Raw genomic sequence first — 24,278 nt, 5'->3', positions numbered from 1 at the left:
TAAATCATTGATTTTTTTTTTCCAATAAAACAATGTATGATCCCAGATGTTCCAAATTATTAATAAATGATGTCGTACTGGTTAAACTGTGAATTGGGTGTAACTGTATCTAAACTTTAGTTGTTGCAATTAAATAAATAATTAAACAAAAAGGTTTTTATATTATATATTATAATGTTTTATAGCACTGTTTATTTTCATAATTAAAGCAATAATTCTTAAGCATAATTTTCCTGCAAGAACCTTGTGGCATAATAAGCTGTTTGAACCTCATTTCACTTTTTTTTTAATGCTTATTAGGGAAAAAAGTGTCAAGTTTACTATGTCTCGTTTTTTTATCATAAATATTAAGGTAAATGAGATGTATGAAAGAGCTGTAAACTAATTCAGTCATATACATGGCCTAGATTAGCTGCTACATCAAGTTAAACATATCATTTCACAGTGAATCTATAAATAAAATATTTTCTACCTAATATCTGTAGAGGCGTGTATTTACAATTTACTTCTAGAATTTCAATGGAACTATTGAAACTTTAACAGTATTCTTGCGGGAAAAATATAGTGTGAAAAAAATAACGGGTATACATCTGCAACGGTACAGAGAATGCTATATTATTTTTCAGAAAACCTTTAAGGCATGTTATAATTTAGAATGATTATGCATGCCCGGAATAAAATAAATTATATTAAGTTTAAATATGATTCTAAGGTCTATGTTTGTTTAGTGCGAGACTTATTCTAAACAAATATTTTTGGTTATGGTCTAAATATTAGGGGTGAGGATTGTTCAAGTAATTCTAAAGAAGAACCACTTTTCTGTAAATTAATTAGAAATTCCAAATAGCAATTTTTTTTTACTTTTTTTAAATGTATTGCAATCATTCTTTAAGAGGGTGTTGTGATAAAAGTGGTGAGGTTAGATTACATGTTACAAATACTGTGATATTGTGAAAATGATCAGTTAGGTTAGCTACATTAAAAATTCTGAGATACTGTTTTAACTATTGGTTTGGAATTACCAACATAAAGTGGTTTACTTAAACCAACCAAATATCTTTACTGTATTTTAGTGTTTTCATAGAAGATAAACAACAGTTAACATAATTCAAAAGTAAATTTAAAGTAGGTAACTTAACCTAAACAACCATCCACATTATTGTTTTTAATGAAGCTAACCTAACCTAAACACTAACCAACCATTTTCACAATATTACTCTTGTTTAATGTACCTAACATAACCACTCTTTAAATTGGTCAATTACTGGTAAACTACTTTTAGTATCACAATGCCCTCTTGGATAATCATTGGAAAATATGTCAGGAAGTAAAAAAAGGAGCATTTTGGAATTTTCATTATAATATTTGCAGTAAAGTGGCTTTCTTTTAGAATTCCCGCATCTTATTTTAGTAACTTAATGTGTCTGCTACAATTCATTTGGGTTACTTACATAATATCATAATGTTTTTACTGTCGATGAGTTTTTGTACATGGATAATAAACAATTAAAAGTACATATCACATTTATATTGTCCTACCTTGAATAAAATTGTTTAATCTTTGTTTACTCATTTGTAAGGTAGTGTAACAGTGCATAATAAGGGTCAGAGAAAATTATAATCTGGTCAGAGAAAACCTGTAAGTAAATGTCAGGGAAGTTTATTTAAGGTTTTGTGTGGTCACCCTGGATTAACTAAAGTAACAGCCGATTAACATACACAGAAATCATTTACTTACTGAAACACATCTGTACTCAAACCAGGAAATTTGGCCGTGGCCCGTCTTAAATTTTAAGTTACCTGGTTAGCAGCTATCTCTTACCTAACCCGGCTCGTCACTCGGCACAGCAGCACGGCAGCAACACGCACCCGCCTGGCAGGGAAGTCAGAAGTCAAAAAGCCCTGGCCTTTCCCTGAGAGAGTAATTAATACATCGAAAATTCATTGTTACCGTAGGCCTCAAAAACATGTTGGCAAAAATGGTCACGATTACAACACGAGTCTGTCCATGCAGCCGCCCTATCCCCAATCCTCACCCTGCCAGCCTTGGATTCCATACGATAGGTTGTGACATTATCGGTGCGCTACCAGACTTGTGCGCATGCTTAGAACTAGAACTACTAACTTAGCTCACAAACCAGAGCGGCCAATATACTCCAGACTTTCAGGAAAGAAGTGGCGTAATAGCTGCTGATGGTTGGCCGCATCACAAACAAGTACTACGCCACTCGTCTCAGAAAATCTGGCAATGTGCACATTCGTACAAGCGAAGCAGAAACCTAATTATCGACCTCGTGTGTTGCAAACAGCGCGCCAGGACCGCAAGAGGGAATGAAACAATATAACATCAATGGACAGTGAACTTTCAAAATTTGTGCTCTGTGACAATATACACCTATCCCTCACTTAGCACTACTAATTCGTTCCTAAAAATGCTCGTGTTATTCGTAATCGCGTATTCTGAAGCATTAGTTTCCATAAATAGCAAGGCTAATTTATTTAATGTGTTCCAAAATTGTGCAGGAATATACTTTACATAATATAAATGAGTTAAATAACACTCAACTATAAATATGTCACACCATTTATCTTTATATGTCTCTCATCGCACTTTGTATAGATACGACACTGCGTAATGGGAGATACGTGGTTATGTACTTTATCGTCAGTCGGCTGGCTGACTTGCCCGCCTGGGCGTGACCTTCAACTCAAGTTGCATACTTTTCCAAACCATCCTTTACTGACAGTGATTCCGATATTACTGTCGGGATAATTATATTTTAATTTTTCAAAAATTAAAGGGCTTATTCGCGTATTACCACCTGGTTCACACCAATCCTGTCAAGCCATTTTTTTTTTCAATGCAACATTCATTTCACAACCTTTTCCACGTAATTCATCTGTTCATTTCTGTTTCTGTATCTAATGTCAAATATATTCCCGTTAGTACAAACAGCAGCATCAGACTTATATAAACTTTTGGTTAGAGTCCTTATTTTGTACGATTGTGCGCACAGTTGACTTGCTTAAAACTAAAGTGCGACCGACATAAGCGGGGCCTTCATGACAATCTGCACGCCGTAATACTTCTAGTTTTGTCTCAAATACTTGAACACGATGCATTATGAGTGATCAAGCACGTATAGTTACCGGCAGCTGAATGGGCAGACATTGTATTATTTTGAGTGAATTCCCTGCCACTGGCTAGACTGAGTTCACAGGGCAGTTTGTGGCCAGGTGACAACGGTGTAGCACGGCGGCATACGCGCGGACGTAAAAACATTTGGTCCTTTACACTCCATAGCCGCAATTTAACTTGCCATAGCTGATGTTTGTAAAACAGCTGATAGCGTAAACAGACCTGTGCGCGATTCTCTTCCCCCCCCCCCCCCCCCTTGTTTGGCTAAATGTATCCCACAGCACATGTTCATAGAAGTTGAAACTGACTTCGTGGCGTCGTGCTCGACTTTTTTTTCCTGCCGAGATTTCGTGCTAACTGAAGTTTACAGACGTGCTATTTGAGACTGGGGCAGTAAAATTAAAATCGTGCTAAATGAATTCGCACAATCTGAAGCCATGCTAAGTGAGGGATAGGTGTATTGCAATTTGCATAACTGTACCAGCATTTAACAACAAGCCCACCATGACAAGACTACCAAGTGACCATTTTATCCCAATCATGCCAGAAACTGGGACAAGATTTCATTTTGTTTGATTGACAGTTGCTATGCTTAATGAGAATTTACTTCAAATATTTGTAGAGTTGTATGGGGACTTTTTCCATCCTAAAGGTAGGGTTTTATATTGCACAGTTATACACACAGGCAGAAGGCAAAGGGGCCTGTAAGATTATAGATGACTCTTGCTGATGCACATTTTTTCATCCGTTGTTGTACCAACAAAACTCTTTCAAAGTTTGAAAATGATCAACATGTTGTTTCCCGCCTGAGGCATGGTCTACTTGGATGGAATGGGACTGACACTCAGCCAGCTGCCCTACCTGAGGGGCAGGCCTGTCATCCCAGCCAGCCTGGAGAATGTGTGAGGTGAGATGGGGCATAGAGCAAGGATGGAATTAATTGATTGGTGCAACAGAAGTACCCTGAGAAAACTCACAGGCCACAGTAACGTCTGCAATGTTTCCCACTTGCCAAGAGTCCCTTGCCTTGGTGGGAGGTGAGTGTTCTGACCACTCAAATGCTGTGCCTTATAAAACTTCCTCCAAAGTGTAAGGATTGTAAAATTAGTTTTAAAAAAAATGTATAATTACGGGAAATACCACATTTAATCTTCATGTCGAAACATTCCTCTCGTGCGTTTTTCTTGTATGGTGTAATAAGACATGCAAGCTTGCTTGTCTTAAAAGTTACATGAGTGCTGAAGTAACAGATAAAAACCTGCTCTAAACAGTTTCAAAAGTTGTATTATACCAAATTACATATCTCAAAACATAGTCTGAAACATTAATAACTGTACCACAAGATATAGCAATAAATATGTCTAATTTATGACCTAAAAACGAGGGAGTGTTTCGCTGTTGCGTGATAATGACTGTAAATACCTCTTGTAAATTACTTTTTCAATGTCTAGTTTTGTGTAACAAACTATGTATATTTTAAAATATGCATAAAGAAGTTTTTTTCATCTTTTTAAACCAAATACATTATGTCTGCATGGTGCCCATTTATAATTTATGCCGAAACTAAGATTGAACCCCAAACCCTTGCCATATGAGAATCCCCATGGTGATCATGGCTACAGAGGAGACTCGTGGGCAAGCATTACCTCTGAAACATTTTTTATACTTTTTTCCTGGAAGAGTATGGGCTGTATAAGATTTTAAATTATTTTTAAGTACCATTCATACAGCACCAGGTTGGTATTTCATTTCTGTGCTAACAAAATACTTTTTGTAATGCTTACTAATCAGCTTTACAAGACTTTACTTTATTAATTTTATTGTATTTTATGACCTAGTATTTGTTTTTCAGCTGCAACAACCACAACAACAAACCGTCCTAGCCCTCCATGGCTAATAACATCTCCACCAAGTGTCTGGAATACAGCAAAGACAGTAACCCTTCGTACTTCGCAGAAGATGCCAAATACTCTTGAAAATTCCCCTGCTAGTTCTACCTCTACATCAAGTAGCTTGAATAGTTCATCAGGCTCTTCTGTCACTTTGATCCCTGTACCAGATGCACATCCTCTTGATATTGGAAAGAATTTAGATGTGCTGCCAGATGATACGGAAATAACTACGACTGCACAGCCATCTTCTGCTTCACCTTTTTACAAATCCAAGCACAAAACAACAGGTAAGTTCAAAGTATTTTATTTACTATGTAGAAACATGCCTGTAATTGCAACTAACAAATCCTTTTAAGGAAATAGTTCTGAAACACTTGTTTGTACAGCTGCCCAGCCGTTTATCCTAAACTTTCATGACCAACAGCAGAGCACTAATATTTTCTCATTGGGTGGCAGAGCAGTTACGGCTGCGCAGAACTAGCTTGGATGCACATCATTGTAACTGTGCGCAGTGCACTCTGTTTGGCTAGCAAAATGTGTTTGCTGTTTAAAAACTGCTGTTATGTCCACTTTACATTGTCATCTATTTTCTGTATTCCAGTCAACAATAAGGGCTCAGTTTCTTCATATTTAATCCAGTCCCTTCTTTCTGTACTTTGGAAGTGCTTCTCAACTGCTGGGCCTTGACCCAGTACTGGGCTGTGGAACATTTTTGACCTGCCCTCAAGCCATAATTAGTGCGCTATTAAAAATAAAAATGTATATATATTTTTTGTCTCTTAAATATAATTTTTTTTTAAATTTGGTTCTGGGCTTGCAGACTGCAACCACTTTTCTAATACCAGACAGCTATAAAGTGACTAGTATTTTATCAATGTTTTTTTGTTAAACTTTTTTAAATTAGGATGTGTGTTTTTAATACCATTATGTTAATGCAGGTTTCCTGCAGTCTGGGAACATATGGAAAACAGGGAAGACTCAGGGAATTTAAAATGTTTCTTCAAATCATGGAAAATGTGGGGAAATGGAGAATCATCTTGGCTACGAAAAACTATCAGTAATTGTTCATACTGTGCAATATCCTAATGCCTTAAAACCCTTAAGTATTTTAATCATAAATTTATGTGCCCTTAATAATTAGAGTCTGATTTTTACTAACATAAATTAAATGCAAGGAATGCAAACTGTGTACTTATTTGAAACATAATTGAACATCTGTAGTCTTTCAGTTGATGACAGTCAATTATGTATTGTGAAGTTTCATAAAACAAATAAATTATTATTATTTTTCTTCAGACTAGCAGTGTTGGTTAAGTAGTATGATAACAGAGTAAACTGTATATTGTGTAGGAAAACCTTTTATAGTTAATTTTGCATGTTAAGTATGTTGAATTGTTTTTGATAATAAATGTGTATCATAAAATCTCAGTTATATTGCCAGATAGACTTTTGAGACAAGAAAAACATTTTAGATAGAACAGGGAAAAGAGAGAAAACGTAAGGAAATTGGCTGAAGTGAGAGTGTGGGAACCCTGTAAATAGTTCTTAGCTAAATTTATTAACTTTTGGGTAGACTTTGCTTTTCAAGGTTGGGAATCATGCTTCATCAGTTTCTTTCTGGACACACTGTAAAAAAATCACATTAAATTTGGAACAATGCAGCTAATACCTCCTTAGTAAATGGAGTTAAATTTTATCTTGCATTAAAATGAAGCGGCCTGGAATTCCTTAATGCCTAGTTAAAGACATTTTCTGCATAGGCCCTCATTAAACCCACCCCTTTTCTGAAAATGGTCATTTCTTACTAATCACTTCTTCATTACTCTAATGAGATGCAGAGAGTCTCTCTCGCTCTCTCTCCCCCCCCCCCCCCTTTTCCCCTCCCCCCTCCTTCATGGTTGATTTGGTGAACTATCATAATTATAATACTGTTTCAGTTTTAACTTACATTTTGTTGTTTGCAATTGATGATCACTTGAGGTTAAGAAAACTGCCTATTTTCCTTCTTTCAATTCAAGTTTTGCTTCAACTTCACCATATTGAAAGGTCAGCACCAGTTCTTCTGTAATGTAACCCTTATAGGCAATTTAACTACACATAAAAAATTATTTATTTATTAGAAGTCCACGCAGGTATTGTCGATCACGCTGTCTGATGTATTACCAACGACCATTGCACTATTGTGCAGCTCACGCACATCTCATCTCATTGCCACACTTGAAAAAAAATTTACAAAATAACACATTTCTTAATGATGTTTAACACACTATTATTCATAGTTTAAAATAAAAATCCTGTTTGAGGCTGAGCTAACCAGCCTAATTGCTATGGAATCATTGTTCATGTTATGTAAGAAATGTTTTTGCTAGTTGGATTCAAGCCTTTGGAAGAGAACTGAGCTTTGGGTATTTAGCCTCGCACCTCTTCTTTTCAATCTCTTTCTTCAGTATTAGCCCAGCATTTTTTCAAATGGCCATATTAGAAGCTATTATTATTATTATTATTATTATTATTATTATTATTATTATTATTATTATTTAACGTTACGTGAATGACACCTTTGAAAATTGTGGGCCGACCATCAGGTTTATTTATGATAAAGCTGCTGTACAAGAAGAAAGTGTCAAGTTAATGACAGGTTGTTAAAGTATAAACAAAAATACTTATAAATGATTGAACAGTTAGAAATCAAATTTATTTTACAGAAGTAATTAATATGAAAAAGAATTTATAATACTAGCCTGGAAAAAAAGTATGTCTTTTTTTGACCAGTAGAGTGAAATGGAATAAAGTGTTTGGTTTTTTTGTAACAGTCATCAAGTAGAAGTCATCTCTTGTGATTGTCCGTTGAAATTGAGTATCCCTATTTGAGAATTTTTAGCAAGAATGTTTTTAAAAATGTTTCACATATGCTTACTTTGTAAAAACTATAAATATTGTTATTTTAAAGCTAGTTTGAAGATTTGTTACTTTTCTGCTATGTACTTATTTTATATAATGTATTTTTTTTCCAGCTACCAAGCCAGTTATTCTTGAGTACGTGCCAACGACAAGTGTTCCATGGTTTCACGAGAGTGATCTAATGCTCTGTGCTCCAACTACAGCTCGCAATTTATTTTGGAATTGGACGTTGGCTGGGAAAGTGAACGTGCAACCGTGTCCAGGTGGGGCCATGGGCCTAGCTCGGTGGAGGTGCGTGCGTCATTCTTCCGCGACTTCTTCGGCTTTGGCCGACTGGTTCCCGGACACACCAGATCTCAGCGAATGCAGGTCCGTGTGGCTCACAAGCTTAGAGTCTCGTGTTGAAGAAGGAGATTCAATCCTCAGTATTGCTAATGACCTTTCCCAAGTTACTAGCAGCAAAACTCTCTACGGGGGTGACATGATGACAACTACAAAGATCATCAAAAAAATGTCTCAAAAAGTGTCGGAGGACTTGAAGTACTATCCGGACCCCAGGCAGAGAGAAGCGATGGTTACAGAGCTGTTGCATGGTGTAGTTGTGACGGGTAGCAATTTGCTGGACAGTTCTCAGCATCCTTCGTGGCATGACTTGAGTCACAAGGAACAAATGAGGGTCGCAACTTCGCTCCTCATGGGTTTGGAAGAAAATGCTTTTTTATTGGCAGACACAGTCACAGAGGCAAAGACTGTCATTAAGAATGTTAAAAACATATGTGAGTATATTTTGTAATGTTTGTAGAATTGAATTATATAGAAAGTTGATTTTTTTTTAAACATTATTGATAGTTTATAGCTATTGATATTTATTATTTAACTTAAATTTAGCTATCAAAATTTACATTGACTCCGGAGTAAATGTGAATGTGAAACATAATATTGTTGTAAATTGCAGCACCCTGGGTCTGGAATCCTGTTATGTACAATTATTGTATTATCTATAAATAAATTTGGGGAAAATATTAGTTATTTTAACTTGCAAAATTAATAAATCAAACAATTTCACTTTAATCCTTATTACAAACTTAAAATTCTGCTTTCAAAGCATTGAATTCTTCACATGAAATGTACAACTTCAAAAGTTTACATTATCATAATACTCACTCTATTACAGATCTTTGATTCTGTGTTTAATAATACTTCAAGGTGTAAGAAGCCATTTTCAGTATTTAATATACAAATAAAAATTATGTACCTATGCCCTTCGAAGTAACTCCCTATTTTGTTCAAGGAAACCAGAGCACTAATCAAATACAATTTTTTCCTTAAGAGAGTATGTTAATCAAAATAACTAGTTTTCCAATCAGTTAGGTGTGCTTGTTGGCAAACATTTTAATCAAGACACTTCTCCCATTAAAATCAATTTACAGTAAGTACTTATATATGCCTAAATGCATTTGAAGTACATTTAAATAAATGTATAATATCATTTCGAGACTAAAAAAACTTTAAATTAATTTTTTTTTTAATTTACATAATTGGGTTTGGGCATATCATTTCTAAGTATGTGCTAACAACAGTTCTGAGTTATAAAATAATAATATTAATATAGTATACACATTTAAATTCTAATAAGATTCAAAAATCATAAACTAATTTTTTTATAGTTGAAAGATAATTTAACCAGTTAACATAATTCCCAACTCTTTTTATAAATGTGTTTCTGCGTGATTTGGTCTTTAGCTTATCCTAGTAAGCATGATACAAACTAGCCCTGAAAGCTTCTGGCTTTTCTATCCACAGCTGCTGACATGCAGAATGGCAGAATATAAATGTTGGCTGAACACTCGGGTGTCGTCTGATATAAATGCATAATGAAGGAAGCAAATAGTATTTAATGCTACACAAGTGCTGATGCCATTGTGTGTACACAGAAATAAAAAGTAAAAAATTATTTGTGTTTCTGTGGTTTATGAAAGTTATATATGGCATGGTTAATTCAAAAACTGGATAACCCGCACAATTGAAGTCTGCTGTGTATAAAAACAAACTAAAATATATAATATAGGCATAACATTGCTTTATAAAATTAGACATAATTTACTCCATTATTTGTTTATACCATTCTAGTAGTAACCTTGACCATTTTGAACTTAACATGTTTTATTTTCTAAATTTTTGCATTTCGGACTTGATCAATTTGAAGCAGTCATATATCAAGCTTCTATGTATTTTTGGCAGTGGGTTTTTTTTGTGTATGTAACAGGGCTTTTAACCATTGAACTACAAAAAATATGTAACAATCATGTGAGACTTTTTTATTAAATTTTTATTACATATGTTTGTTTTTGTGGTAATTAAGTTTTATTTGGTTTCCAGTGCTCAGTGTACGGGTTTTGAAAACACAAAATGTTGCCACAGAACAATTTCCTTCTCCGGAAGTGTTTGACCAGTGGAAAGTGAGTCAAGACTGGCTGCAAATTCCGAGAGGAGCGCTTCTTGAAAACAGTGAAGGAGGCTACGTTAGATTGGTGTTCGTGGCATTTGATCATCTCGAAGAAATTCTGCAGCCTCAGTCGGAGTCTGTCAGGGAAAATGAACATCTTACTGAGAAAAAAACTGTCACCAATATTAGTAGAGTTCTGAATAGTAAAATCATTTCGGCATCACTTGGAAAAGGAAGACATATTCAGTTGTCAAAACCTGTTAGGTTATCGTTTCATCACTTACGCACTGAAAATGTTAGCAATCCATCGTGTGTGTTTTGGGATTTTACAATAAGGTAAGCTTTGTTTTCTTTTATCATATTTACACAATTGTTTTCTTTTTATATTGTTTATTGACTTGTGGTTATATGTTTGTGTGAGTCTTCTTTATTTTTTTACGGTGCCAACCTATTTAGTATGTACTAGTCTGTCTGCCTGGCACTCTGATGTCAATAAAACAAAAAGAAGAATTGAAATCACAAAATTGTTTTTTAAGTCAAAAAAAATTATTGTAAGTTTACTAAAAATTAAATTTTGACTGAAAAATTATAAATTTTTAATTACCCTACTCTGTGGATTTGTTTTGTGTTGATCTAATCATCTACTTAATAAAAACTGAATAAATTTGTTTTATGTGTTTGCGCAATGATTTTAGCGGTGCATTAATAAACAGGTAGATTTTGAAAAAGTTACTTCCGAGTGGTGGATTGATATATGTGGCATTTAAAATATGTGTAAAGTATATTTGAAATTAAAATATCCAGAGCATTGTACATAAGTGATTTCTTGTTAAATTCAATTTTTTGTGGACTTAATTTTTGGAAATCAGGCATTGTTTTAAAATTCTATATTGTTGCATTTATTTATCAGTTATGTATCAGTAAATGTGTTTCTATCTGTTTTCAGTGCATGGTCAGATGAAGGTTGCCGTGTGGAATCTACAAATTTCACACACACACTTTGTCAGTGTGATCATTTGACCAATTTTGCGATTTTAATGGATGTTCGTGCATCTTTTGCAACACCTTCTCACCAAATGGCACTGCAAATAATTACATACATTGGCTGTATAATTTCAGTTGTCTGTCTGGTTTTGGCAATAATAACGTTTCAGTTATTTCGAGGATTAAAGGTAAGTGCCAGTAAAATTTGTTTTGTAAAATGTATTTATGAAAATTGTTTTAATGTAAAATATGTTAGAAACTACAAATTATGCTTTATTTATACTGTGTGTAATTGAAATTTAGAATTAAATATGCATCAAAAGAGACCATAAAAATAACATGATTATGAATTAATGGTAAGTTTAATTGTGTAATAGTTGTTGTTCTTTATAGTACTAGATTTTTTTCTGGAGTGTTCCTTTTTATATTTTATTTATCGGTTATGTTTTGCATACAGTCCTTTTTTTAAAGGTGTAAGAAGTATGGAGCACAACTGAGAATTTTTTTTTTTCATATTTGTGTATTTAAAAAAAATCTTTCCATCCAAACAAACACTTGTCATAGAGAGGTGTAATGTATAAAAACATGTATTTTTTTGCACTTTTTAGCTACCAATCCCTTTGGCTATTATGACAAACCAATTTTTTTGCAATATTTTTATGAGAGATTATTGGACCATCCTACAATTAGTCTAACAATGGCAAATAAATTAAAAACATCTGTTGTTAAAAGTAATTGTGTTAAGTTTTACTCTGTCTCATGCTCCCAGAGATTGTAACTAGTTAAAAAACAATAGTGATATATATTTACAAAAGTAAAGTGGTGAGAAAATAACTGATTTTGGTTATTGTAGCCTGTGACTTTGCAAATTCTTAGTTCATGTGCTAAAAATTTTGTCCTGGCAATGTTTTTTTTATTTTTTTAAATTTATTTATTTGTATTTGTGACATGCCCACCGACAGCTAAAACACTTTTATGGTGGGCACGAAAAATCAAGCTAATGAATTATCAAGCTAATTATTTTTTATGTATTTGGATTTATGTACACCTCTCCCTTGAAGTAACATGCAGATTTGTTCCTGGAAAACAGATAGTTAATCAAAGAACTTTTTTTTTCCCATAAGAGTGTGTACTTTAATCAAAATAATTTTATTTTAAAACCAAGTAAGTGTGTTTGTTTACAACCCTTTTAATAAACACTGTTTTCATTAAATTCAATTTATGGAATGAATTATATGTCTAAATATATGCAAAGTACATTTATATAAACATTTGAATTACATTTTGAAAATGGAATTCCTAAAATTAAATTACAATGTAAAAAAATCTCGGACCACATTATTGACTTGGGCATCACATTTCCTTACTAATTAGGTGATAAAATTTATGAGTTACAAAATAAAGTTATTATTATAGAAGATCTGTGTCATTGTCAAATAAGATTAAAGAAGCATAAAATTAAAGTTTTATATTAGGGAAAATGAGTATTTAACCTATAAACATAATTCCCAAGTCTGTTGTTTACTAAATGCATGTCTGCCATGAATCGCTAACAACATGACTTGCCTCTGGTGCATACTAGTTAGAGGAAGATAAATTATCCCTGGAGGCGTCTGGTCACTCATCAGAGCTGCTGCTGACTTGTAGGATGGCATAATATAATCATTGGCTGAACACTCGAGTATCTGAGAGATTTCTGTGTAATACAAACTACTGTATTAGGGGATTAGTGGAGGGTAAAAAAGTCAGACATCAAAATAAGATGAAAATTTACTTGTGTGCTTTATAAATGTTTGTTTATATTGTAATGTAGTCAGCCAGCTCATATATAAGCTAGCGGGTCAGATATCACTAGTCAGTGACGAGACGGCTCCCGTGCGATGTGGTCGTCGAAGGTTGCAGCTCTTGAGTCCTGCAATCAAGGGACGTTGCTGGAAGGTCTTACAAAAATATATCCGTCTCTCTCACAAGGCACCCCACAGTTTTTCTTTTACGTGGGCAGTGGGAAGCAAGCACCCCGTTAGTCATTCTTGGAGCCCGCACCCATGAGGCAACAACTGTTCCGAGACAGGCTTTGTTTTATTTGTCTTGTGCAGAAAACAATGACCTGAAGAGGCACAAAATTGTGAATATTTGTTCAAAGTTGAAATTTGCACAGTGGTAGAGTCAATAATGCTTAACAACATACCACAAGTTTACCGGCGTATACATTGTGCGTCACACAGAAAACATAAGGTTAAGTCCTAGATGACGGCATCTTCTAGCATTCCATTAAAATGCTTCTTAGGGACACAGTTACTATTGTAGACTCTAGATAAAACTACAAAAATATTATAGGAACGTGATTGTACACAAAATTGTTAAAAATATTCTGAAATTTATTATTAAAAATAAAATATAAATTGGTAGTTACTAAATAAATTGCTTTGCCTCTGTCATGGAAATTAAAATAAGATCTAGTAAAAATTCTAGGGCCCAATGTCAAAATCATTTGAGTGTTTTTTCGTCTTATTTTATCTTTGACAATATCTTTACGTAGAGTCTAGCGCAATTAGTTGGATCGCTAGAGCAGTCCATGTTCGCAGAGTGTACCATACTGCTGCAGTGCTGTGGCCGCTCAGGGTAAACTATTGTTTGTTAGTCGTCATATTATTAATTCGTTGCATTGTGTTTAACAAACACTTCACAAATGCCGTTGCCATTGTGTGTGCATGGTTATAAAAATTCACGTAAATGAAAAAGACAGCTACTTTGAATTATTATAATGCCATAATGTTTTGGCGTTGTTACTATAAAAACATGCAAATCAAACCATGTATGCTCATGGTACTTAATATAAGTCCAAGAATGGAAGATGGCACAGATGTAAAATGGAGTCTGTCAGGACCCAGGTCCGACTCAGATCTAGTATCTTCTTCATATTCATTTGTGAAACCGGTTTTCTGGTTTTTCCTTAAATAAATCCATGAAAATGGTGTAATAGGTTCGGTAAAAGGCAGTGGTTGCTTCCTTCTGGGCTTCCTTTCCAATGATCTTTAATAACCTCAATGTTAACAATAATTGAAACTAGTATAAAGTATTCTAGATTTTATATTAAATTACAATAAATCCTTAAAGATGTTTGTCACAAGTGTCTCCAACCACTACTCGACTTTTAGGTTGAGGCACATCAATAGTTTTACAGATGCTAACTCAACTCAGAAGTCAAGAAGTAGATGTTTTTACCATAGTAATAAAAGCTTATAGTTTAAATTTCATTATAACTAGAGGTGTCAAATATAGACATCGATTTGATGATGACAATGTAGATTTTTACTTCGATTCAGATTTTGGATCATAGGTTTATAAATTTTGTGAGTTTTATATTAGGTACACAATGTTTTGTGTGTCATGTAATGGCTGAGAAAGTAAAAGTTATTGGTTTTTATAGCTTTAAAATAAATAAATAATAAAGAATATACAGTTTTTAGTACAAAATGCTCTATTTCAACACTAGGTTGTGCCCTACTTCATGTAAACAAAATAAAATACCTAATGGTAATGTGTGTTTAGTCTACGGGAAAATATTTTCAGTATTTCCACACTTAACTTGACATTGTAGTGTGATAAAATAAAACTCCAATTATCAGTGCATGAGACAGTTTTAAAGAATTTAATTCGCGTCTGGCTACATATATTCAAGGTTAATTTTAAAAAAAACATCCTAAATATATACTAAATATTATTTTTGCTAAGTTGGAAAAAAATAACTCTTAGGATTTCAGTTTTAGGTATAACAGGGAGGTCACTAATGGCAGTATCAAATTCCAGGGTTTTCAAGGTTTTTAAAGTCATCATCATCAATTTTTTTTTAGCCTGTGGCTGGGTCAGCCAAGTAAAATGGCTCCATCTTCCTCTGTCCTTCCACCATTCCTCATTCTACACATTATTCCAGTCTTCTCTCTCCTACACTCCTTTAACGATCTGCTCTTCCCATCTCCTCCTCGGTCTTCCTTGCGGTCTTGGGGTCTTCTTCCTGTCTACTTCAACGCCATCATTTTCTAGGCAGCCTCTCTTTTCCCATTCTCTGGACATGGCCATACCATCTCATTCTAGCTTTTTCAGTAATGTTATTCAAATGCTGTACTGCTCTTGCTTGCACTATCTCATGCCTGCCTGATCCTGTCTTGCCTTGTAACTGGCAACATACACCTCATAATTCCTATTGCTCAGATCTTCCCAGCATCTCTCTTATCTACTGTCCAAGTGTCTGCTCCATAAGTGACTATTGGCACAAAGTAGGTATTGTACGACACTTGTTTGCAATTTAATGGCACCTCCCTCTTCCATACCAAATCTCTCGCACACCTGTAGAATGCATCCGCTTGTTGTCCTTGACTTACAATTTCCTCTGTCACTTCCTAGATACTTGAAGGTTTCTTCCTGTTTGAACTCAACGCCATCTAATTCAATGCATCTTCTAACTTCATTTTTGTTCCTCGTCTAACCATCACTTCACTTTTTGACGTGAATACGTTTTTAAAATTGCTTACATAGTGGGAGGCAATTCAAAAAATGAATGATAACAAAATCGGGGGATACATTTTGGTATTGCAGCTACATTTATATCATCTCAATCCAAAATTTAATTACACCACTGTATAGCTAAAGGATCAAAGAATTTGTTACGCTAAGTGAGGACTGTGACGCATCGCGCGCAGTGGAGGGGGAAGCGCCGCCATTTTGAGGTCATTTTGCTGCGTTTCGAGATTTCCATTTAGTATAACTTTTGACTCGGAGAAGCTACGACGTTCGTATAAGTTTCAATTGTCAGTTCTCGTCAAAATCTATCTATTGCATATATAAAACATTAATGTAAAATAGTTACAGTGAATATATATGGTGTTAAAATAAAATATATATATATATTCAAACATGAAAACCCGAAGGACTTCTTAGTGTTCAAACATGATTATAACATACATAAAATAGTGTATTTTTTATGTTGTATAGAAAATATTACCTGTTGTGTACACGTATTCACGTACAACACACGGCCGTGTCCATGACAGCCACGCCCCATTTTTTTTAGTGCTGAATTGGCTATTATACAATTGCTGAAGTAAAACTTGATTTGAAGGTATAATGTATTGTCACTCAGCTTAACAGGTTGAATTTCCATTATTTAAATTTTGCACACAATGGGCAAATGAGATTCTACCTGCACATGAACTGCATGTTGTCTGGAGTACGAGTTATTCATGAGCTGACCGCGTATGATGCAGACAAGGTGCTGAATTTTAAGTTGGACATTTTCATAAATCAGCAGAGATGAAAGAATTCAAAAGCATTATTGTACAGTAATTGATGCAGATAAACACTCAGACTTTCAAAGTGATGCTGGTAGGTTATCTGATAACATCTTGTAGTATATATTATTCATAACACATTGTGATGTTACATACTTAATGTGAATGTACTGGTAGAAAGAAATTTGAATGACACAGGCTTGCATTAGTGCCTCATGATGGTATTATATTAGATAAATCTACAATATTTGGTTTTGTTGCTTAGTTAGAGCAGTACATTAAATCATAATTCTTAACCTTTAGGTAAATAAGGTTAAAATATTTTGTTAAATGGACTTTTCTTTTTGTTTCAGTCTGATCGCATTATAATACACAAAAATTTGTGTATGTGTCTTCTAGTGGCAGAAGTCCTGTTTCTTGCAGGAATCGGACAGACAGACAAGCCTTTAGTGTGTGGCATTGTTGCTGGTTTGCTGCATTTCTTTTTTTTATGTGCATTTGGTTGGATGTTCTTGGAAGGTAAGTAACGTCTGTAATAATTGAAAACTATAGTAGAACCAGGAGCGGACACACTTTGTCTGCTGTTTGTTTTTGAATTCTTTCCCTTTGTTCGTGGTAATGATAGATTTTTTTGGGATTTCAAGGGGGTATCTATCTCCCCCCTACATATGCCCCTGAGTAGAACTTGTGATTAGTATTGTATGCTATGAGCTAGTGTGTTGCTATTTTTTCAATATCTAACAGACAGTTTTCTTGCTTTAAAGTGACAGAAATTTTATAAAGTGTTAACAGTGTTGTTAAAGTTTCTAATAATATGGCAGCGGATATTTGGATACTTTCTTCTCTTTCAAAGAAGTGTCAAACATTCAGAATATTATAATCTGGAATTTATTAATTTTTTTAGTGTTAATTTGGCCTAGAGAAATTGGAAATAGTTTACACTTCCTGTTTATTACGCCACTGCAAGTGACTAGGAATTGTTTTATTATGGTTTTAATGTTAATAAGAGTCATTTGATTGTTTTTTGATTATTAGTTACACTTGTGGTTGTCATTTTTCTGTTTTTTTATAGTACTGAAGATTATGATTTGTAGTTCCTTATTTTGTGTATGATTGAAATCACCATTATTTGCAGGTCATATTTTAGGTTTTAGGTTAAGCTAGTAATTTGTGAAGCACAAGATAAATCATCATTGCTGTAGAGAACATAGGTATCTCCTGTCTTCCAGAAAAATTGAATGAGTTCCATTCTTTTTAGAATGGGCACTGCAAGCAATGAAGTTAAGAGCACTGTTAGTGGCTGAGATGAAACATGTAGGAAATATTTTATCATAAAATGTTACTAACAAGTGTTTAAAGCTTTTTGTGAGATTTTGTATGGATGGCAGTAATGATTCAATGTTGACAGAAACCATTGTTATTTTGTTACACACCATAACATGGCTGTGTCTGTTATTGCTGATGCTTCAGTCTCGCTCCCCACCATTATACGGTAGAACTTAAGCACCAAGTCATTACCAAAGTGACTGTATGTGACTCTGTGTATATATGTGTGGATGGATTTCACATTTATACACTTTGTTACACCATCAGAAATCAAACATATTTTGTCAAAATTTGATGACTGAGGTATAAGTGGGTTTGTCATAATCATGCAAATAAAAGTGGGTCTATAGTGTCAAGAAAAATTTAACACAGCAGATGCCTCGCAACATCTTATAGTTAGCTCGCATTGTATACTAAAAAAGCAACCGACTTATTTGCATTTATGGCTCTTCTTTTTGCAAAGAGCATCAAAAATCTCCTAATGTGATAGTAAAACCATTGCTCTATTAGACAAATTAGCAAAACTTAAGTAAACAAAAACTCATGGTACAATAAATTTATGTATGCTTAATTATTTTAGTTATTTTTGCTTGATTATTTTTGTGATTAAAATGTTATGTGTATTTTCCAGGCTTCCAGTTGTATGTTATGTTGATTGAAGTATTTGAGGTTGAAAAATCAAGAATTCGTTGGTACTATATTTTTGCATACGGTGCTCCATCAATAATTGTGGCAGTTTCATCTGTTGTGGATCCATTCAGCTATGGCACAGACAGATATTGCTGGTTAAGAGCAGATAATTTCTTTATATTTAGCTTCGTGGGACCCGTAATTGCTGTGATACTTGTAAGTTTTTTTTACATACCAACGTAATGCTTTAGAAGTCTAAGCATATGTGTATTTTGTTTTCTGTAAAGTTTCACAATTTATTTTTAGTGTATCCTATGGCAATTGCACATCTATCAACTCTTCATTGTTTTTCATTATTCATTGTTCCGCCCTTCTACTTTTATATATTTGTTTCTCCTGATTTTTGTTGCTAAGTGCTGTGATTTTATGAAAAATTGTAAGATTTTGAAAATAAACTTTTGTTCGCAAGCAAAGAAATAATCAGAGGATGGAACTTTAAGGAAAATTTAATAAATTTTTTTGTATCCTGAGCTAGATATGTTTCATTAGTTAAGTTGGTAATTCAAGTGCCAATTTTGCTTTTTAGATCTCATTAAAAACATAAAAGAGCTAAGAATGATGAGCACTGACTGTTCATAATCATGTCCAACGAATTAATTTTTTTGACAAGGAATTTTATGTTTTGTTTTCTTTCTTATTCATTGTAGATAGGAGGGACAATCAGATTATAAAGAATGTTTCATCATACAGGATAATACAACAGAAACTGAAATCAAACCATTAGTTAAATACTTTTGTCATCTTCTCCATGTAGTTGCCTTAAGACAGCGAGGTGTCATACCTCAAAGCCAGTTTAAGTAGCCTATTCTTGAACCATTAGACTGCTGGTTTTCCTCCACTTCCCCATACCCTCTTTATCATCTACAAAGTGTTTATCAGCAAGATTTTCCTTAATTTTATGCAATAAAAAGGCAGAAAGTGCTAGAATTGGATTAGGAAGAATGAGCAAATGTCTCCCATTAGAATTCATCATGCAACAGGGCCTGTGTCTGCCTCTAGAGTGCTAGCTTGCATTTCTGTGAATCAGAACAATGCTATGTGTAAACTTGCTATTGTGGTGATTCTTAATAATAATGGTTATGTTGTGCATTACGACATCAAAAGTAGGAACCCTTGATGGTCCCACAAAACAAATGCCATCTGTGTTCGAAATGAGGCAGTTTAATTCAATTTACATAGTTTTTGTGGCAACTAAGCGGTATGCCAGCTCAATGAATTACCATTTTCTTATTGGGGACAGTTTGATCGATAAATGTTTTGCTATCTTGTTCGTAACGCTTTAAGAACATTGATGCATCTTCTATTCTTGCAAATCTGTGACTGTCTGTTAGCATTCACAATACTTGCCATGCGCAGATTTTCTTGTAGTGCTAACTTTGTACATGGCCATATGTGACGCGTTTGCTGTTTGTCACTTTTGTAATTCTGAGACTTAAATTTGTGTCCATTATGTGGTGTAACTTTTCTTTCACTGCATCCGTGATCACAAGTGTCACCAATCCATCAACATTATCAACATCGCTTTGTTCATTTTTAAACGTTATACAAACGTCCGGACTCTGGTTGCATTAATAGCACTTTTTCCTAACCGAAACAATTCTACGGTGGCTGTCACTGGGTCTTAACATTCAACAAGACTTGAAATTTGTATGTTCATGTATGTGTGCAGTAAAAACTGCGCTAGGCATCTAGAAGAGTTATTTGTATGACTACAATTTTTGTCTGGTTGTACGAAAGTATATTTTGTGTAAATGAATGTGGTGCACTGTGGGAAGACCATACCTTATAAGTGAATGGACCCCTTTGTAGCCAACTTTATATTTGACTGCTTCTGAAAAAATAAATTATCTTGCTGCCTTTATTTTTGTACAGCTGGCGTCACTATGCCACCAATGAGCACTGCCTTTTGCAAGGGGCATGGATGGTCATATTTTCCCTCATATCAATAACTTATGTAGGTTTAAGTTTCCTTGCTTGTAGTGCATAAAGTTGGTAAATATTGAAGTTGGGAACCTGTTTCAAATTGTAAAGAAAACTGAATCGCAAAAACACTACTGCTGTTTTATTTTATTTGTACGATAAGAGTAGAAAAATAAAATGACCAAGCAGATGAAACATTATAGGAAGGTGGAACTGTTTGCAGGCACGTTAAACCTATGCAAACAAAAAAAAATAAAATAAAAAATCTTCTCCAGGTAATGAATGGTCTCGGTTATCGCCTCACTCTATAAGCCTGTAAAACTCCTTGTCTGAGCACATCTCTACCTTAGCATCTCTTTGTTTTTTTGTCTGTGAAGGCTGATGTGCATGAAAGTATTATTTAATAGTTATTTTCCTACCAGTCTCACAAGCAAAGACATTAACTGTCTACTGTCAGTTTGTGGAAAAGGGTTTTTTGACCACAAATTTCCTCCTGCCTGGTGATTACATCCATATGGAGGAGACTAAGAGCCTGAACTGTCCAAATATAAAAACTAGTTTGGGCAAGGTGACAAGGTAAATGGAGACATTGGAGACAGAGAGGTGTGTGCACATCATTTAGCCTATTCAAAAAATATGTACAGTATTGTGTCTTTTTTGCTGGTTTGTCAATGCTGTGCTTTAAATTGTTCCCACATTGCTGGTATACTATTGGACTGTTACTGTCACATATTGAACAATTCATTCAGGCAGTGTTTGTTGTTGATATAATTGTTCTATTTACATTTTAAGGTAGATCGCAACAAATGGGCTCAGTGTAGAATATAGTATTTATTTATGATTTGTGCATCTTTGTTTCACAAGTGCCACACCGTAGTACCAATCTGCTCATATATGTTCCCAAAATAAACATAAGTACACATTTCCATCTACATTTCCAGACAGTCAGCAACAGTAAATGAACCATCCCCCATATAGTCCATTAAATCAAGGGTTTTCTATATTCACTATATGTTTCCGTTATACTTATTGTTATTTGCCTTGCAGGACTTGCACCATACTGGGAACAAAACAGGATCCCAATATGTTGCAAGTACTACTAAGAGTACCACACGAGCCTAAAGGAACAATCTCACAAGTTATACCTTATTCTGGAATAGGAAGCAGAGAGGGAAGGCTGGTGTATACATGAAAAAAATATTAAGGAACCACAATTTAATGTTCAGAAATTATTAATGTGGAACAATAGAGGTCTTTTAAAAATATCACCATTATTAAGCAACAACAAGAAAGCATTCCACTACAATGTAATGTTACATTACCTCCCTGAAAACATTGCAAAAAAAAAGCTTAAGGGTTCAGGTACATTATATTCATGACTAGAGTTCAAAGCTTTACACCAAAAGATTTAAGTTAACATGCAAGGTTACCATTTAATGCCAATGAATAAATGACAGTCTAAGCTGCCCAGGGTAGTGCTGACAGAACATTGGCTTATAAGAGCACTCAAATGCTATGAAGTATTAAAACAAAATATGATCCAACAAATTGGTAACATGTTCATAAAAAGAAAAGTTAGCGAAAGTTCTATCAAGGGAATGAAAGCCCTATGAAATTGCATTTAAGTGCCTCCGTGGGCACCATGTGGAAGATTATCATGTCAAACTTAACAAGTAGCAAGGTGCATTACTCACAAACATATTAACCGAAGCAAATTTTGAAGGTTTCTGGCCAAAACAAACAATTTAGAAAAAACTCATTTACGGGAACATTAACTTTACATTGCAATGTATGCCCACCGCGTACTGATTTAAGCCAACAAACTGGAAACAAAGTTTTGCCATGACTCACCTCTCTACATGCATGTCACAGCACTAGAAAATATTAACCCAGCTTGATATGAGACTATAATGAGGAGGAGCCCTGTGACACAAGCTTATTTAGCAATTACGAAGCACTTATAAGTAGAGACATGCATATTTCGCGATTGCGATAAAACGAATTTTTACGCGAATTTGAGTACATTTTTAAGAATAACGCGAATTTCTCACATTTTGGATAATAACGCGAAATCCTTGAATTTTCGGCGAACAGTCAGAACATTTTCCTCATTCGAACACGGCAATTCAATTTGTAAATACAGTAACAAACGTGAAACAACAAAAAACCAAAGATAACTACCCACACAGTGTATTTTATAACATGAAAAGTTGCTTTTATTTCTAAACATGTAACAATTTAAGCCTAGGCGTGTAAAAGTCCGAGTAATTACAGCAGGAGACAATCTAAAATGTACTAGGGAAAAACGTAAACTCACGAATATAGAAACGTAACGGAAATGTCGGAAATATTACGTGGCTGATCGTAACATTGTAAGTGCTGATACTGTATTTATGTCACAACTTAGCCGAAATACTGGTACGAGACATGAACTTCACAAGATAAAATGAGTGGAATCTTGGTAACTGTTTTATACGTATTATATAATTTCGGAAGTATTATACTGTTGACGCATATTTTTTAAACTAACCATTTATTTGTGGGGATCGTAAATTATTAATTATTGGTATCAAGACATCAAGATGAACGTAAACTTGAACATGTCACGGCAGCGAGTAAGCGGGTGCGTATACCAATAAACTGGTATTAGAACTGGACAAAACTGGTACACGGGAGGTGGAGCTTATATTTTTTTCCGCTAGGCTCGCTTCTATTGGCTGGCTGCTGATGGAAGGTCACGAGTCTGGGCGGAGCATTGAATGAGTTATACTGCGCATGCGCAGCTCAGAGAACAGACGCCGCACTGGGCCGCACTGTAACAACAGATGATCGAGTACAATGACCTTTCTCCGCGCAAGGCGCGCAATTGACGGTAAATTTTCATCAATTTGCGCCCCTTTTTTATTTATTTTTACTGTGTAATGTAGCCCGTTCTGAACGCGGCAGGATGCGACTGTATTTTAATTAACTTTAACGTATTTCTTACTTTTCCCTTTATTTACACTTTCCCGCTTTTTACACTTTTTTACTTTGTCCCCATGAAAAGTGCAAATAAGGGGTTTTGCTGTATTTTGATATTCGGCTCGCCTGGACAGTCGATTATCACGGTGTTTACAGCAGGTTGTTTCTCGAAGCGTTGTTCTCTTATATAGTCTTTAGCGTTGTTTGTCCATTGCGTCCATTTTTATTAACCAAATACCAAATTTAAAATGCAAACACGGTGACGATTCGTAACATTCTGTTGTGCGCAAGTTAAAGTTTAACGGGTCGAATTTTGTTACAGATAGTTTTCAACGTCTGTGAAATAAATTAAAGGTGTACAATTTAAAGGTCGGCTAAAACATTAGGCCTATTAAAATGCCTAAAGTGCCGGTAACTGCAAAACAGCGAGCCTCTGAATTTTCTCAACACGGACTTTATGCTAGTGATTCAACCACACTTTTTTGTCGTCACTGTAATGTCACCGTCTCTTGGGATAGGAAAGACTCATGTGAAAAACATGTAGGCAGTGAAAAACACAAGAAGCGTCTCTCTTCATTGCAAGGCTCATCTAGTGCGTCTGAACGCCAGTCGTCAATATCTTCAGCGTTTCAGACAGCAAAAAATAATGTCCAAAAAGACAAAAAGTTGGAATTTATAAAGGAAACAGCAGAGACCTTTATAAAGGCAAATATACCCCTTGAAAAGCTTGA

The 24,278-nt window shown here is 34.6% G+C and overlaps 1 protein-coding gene across 2 annotated transcripts in view; it reads left to right on the top strand.

The window, feature by feature from the left end:
- LOC134529554 (latrophilin Cirl) overlaps nucleotides 1–24,278 on the top strand; it is a 128,544-nt gene that overhangs the window by 38,471 nt on the left and 65,795 nt on the right. For both annotated transcript variants that reach the window (XM_063363772.1, XM_063363771.1), the window contains exons 5-10: nucleotides 4,992–5,318; nucleotides 8,046–8,708; nucleotides 10,312–10,714; nucleotides 11,325–11,550; nucleotides 17,004–17,169; nucleotides 18,608–18,822. In XM_063363772.1, the coding sequence (XP_063219842.1) occupies nucleotides 4,992–5,318; nucleotides 8,046–8,708; nucleotides 10,312–10,714; nucleotides 11,325–11,550; nucleotides 17,004–17,169; nucleotides 18,608–18,822 (2,000 nt within the window). The remainder of the gene's footprint in view (nucleotides 1–4,991; nucleotides 5,319–8,045; nucleotides 8,709–10,311; nucleotides 10,715–11,324; nucleotides 11,551–17,003; nucleotides 17,170–18,607; nucleotides 18,823–24,278) is intronic.

The sequence above is a fragment of the Bacillus rossius genome, chromosome 2 (assembly GCF_032445375.1).
Source record: "Bacillus rossius redtenbacheri isolate Brsri chromosome 2, Brsri_v3, whole genome shotgun sequence".
NCBI lineage: Eukaryota > Metazoa > Arthropoda > Insecta > Phasmatodea > Bacillidae > Bacillus > Bacillus rossius.
This window is presented reverse-complemented; position numbering and strand designations above follow the sequence as displayed.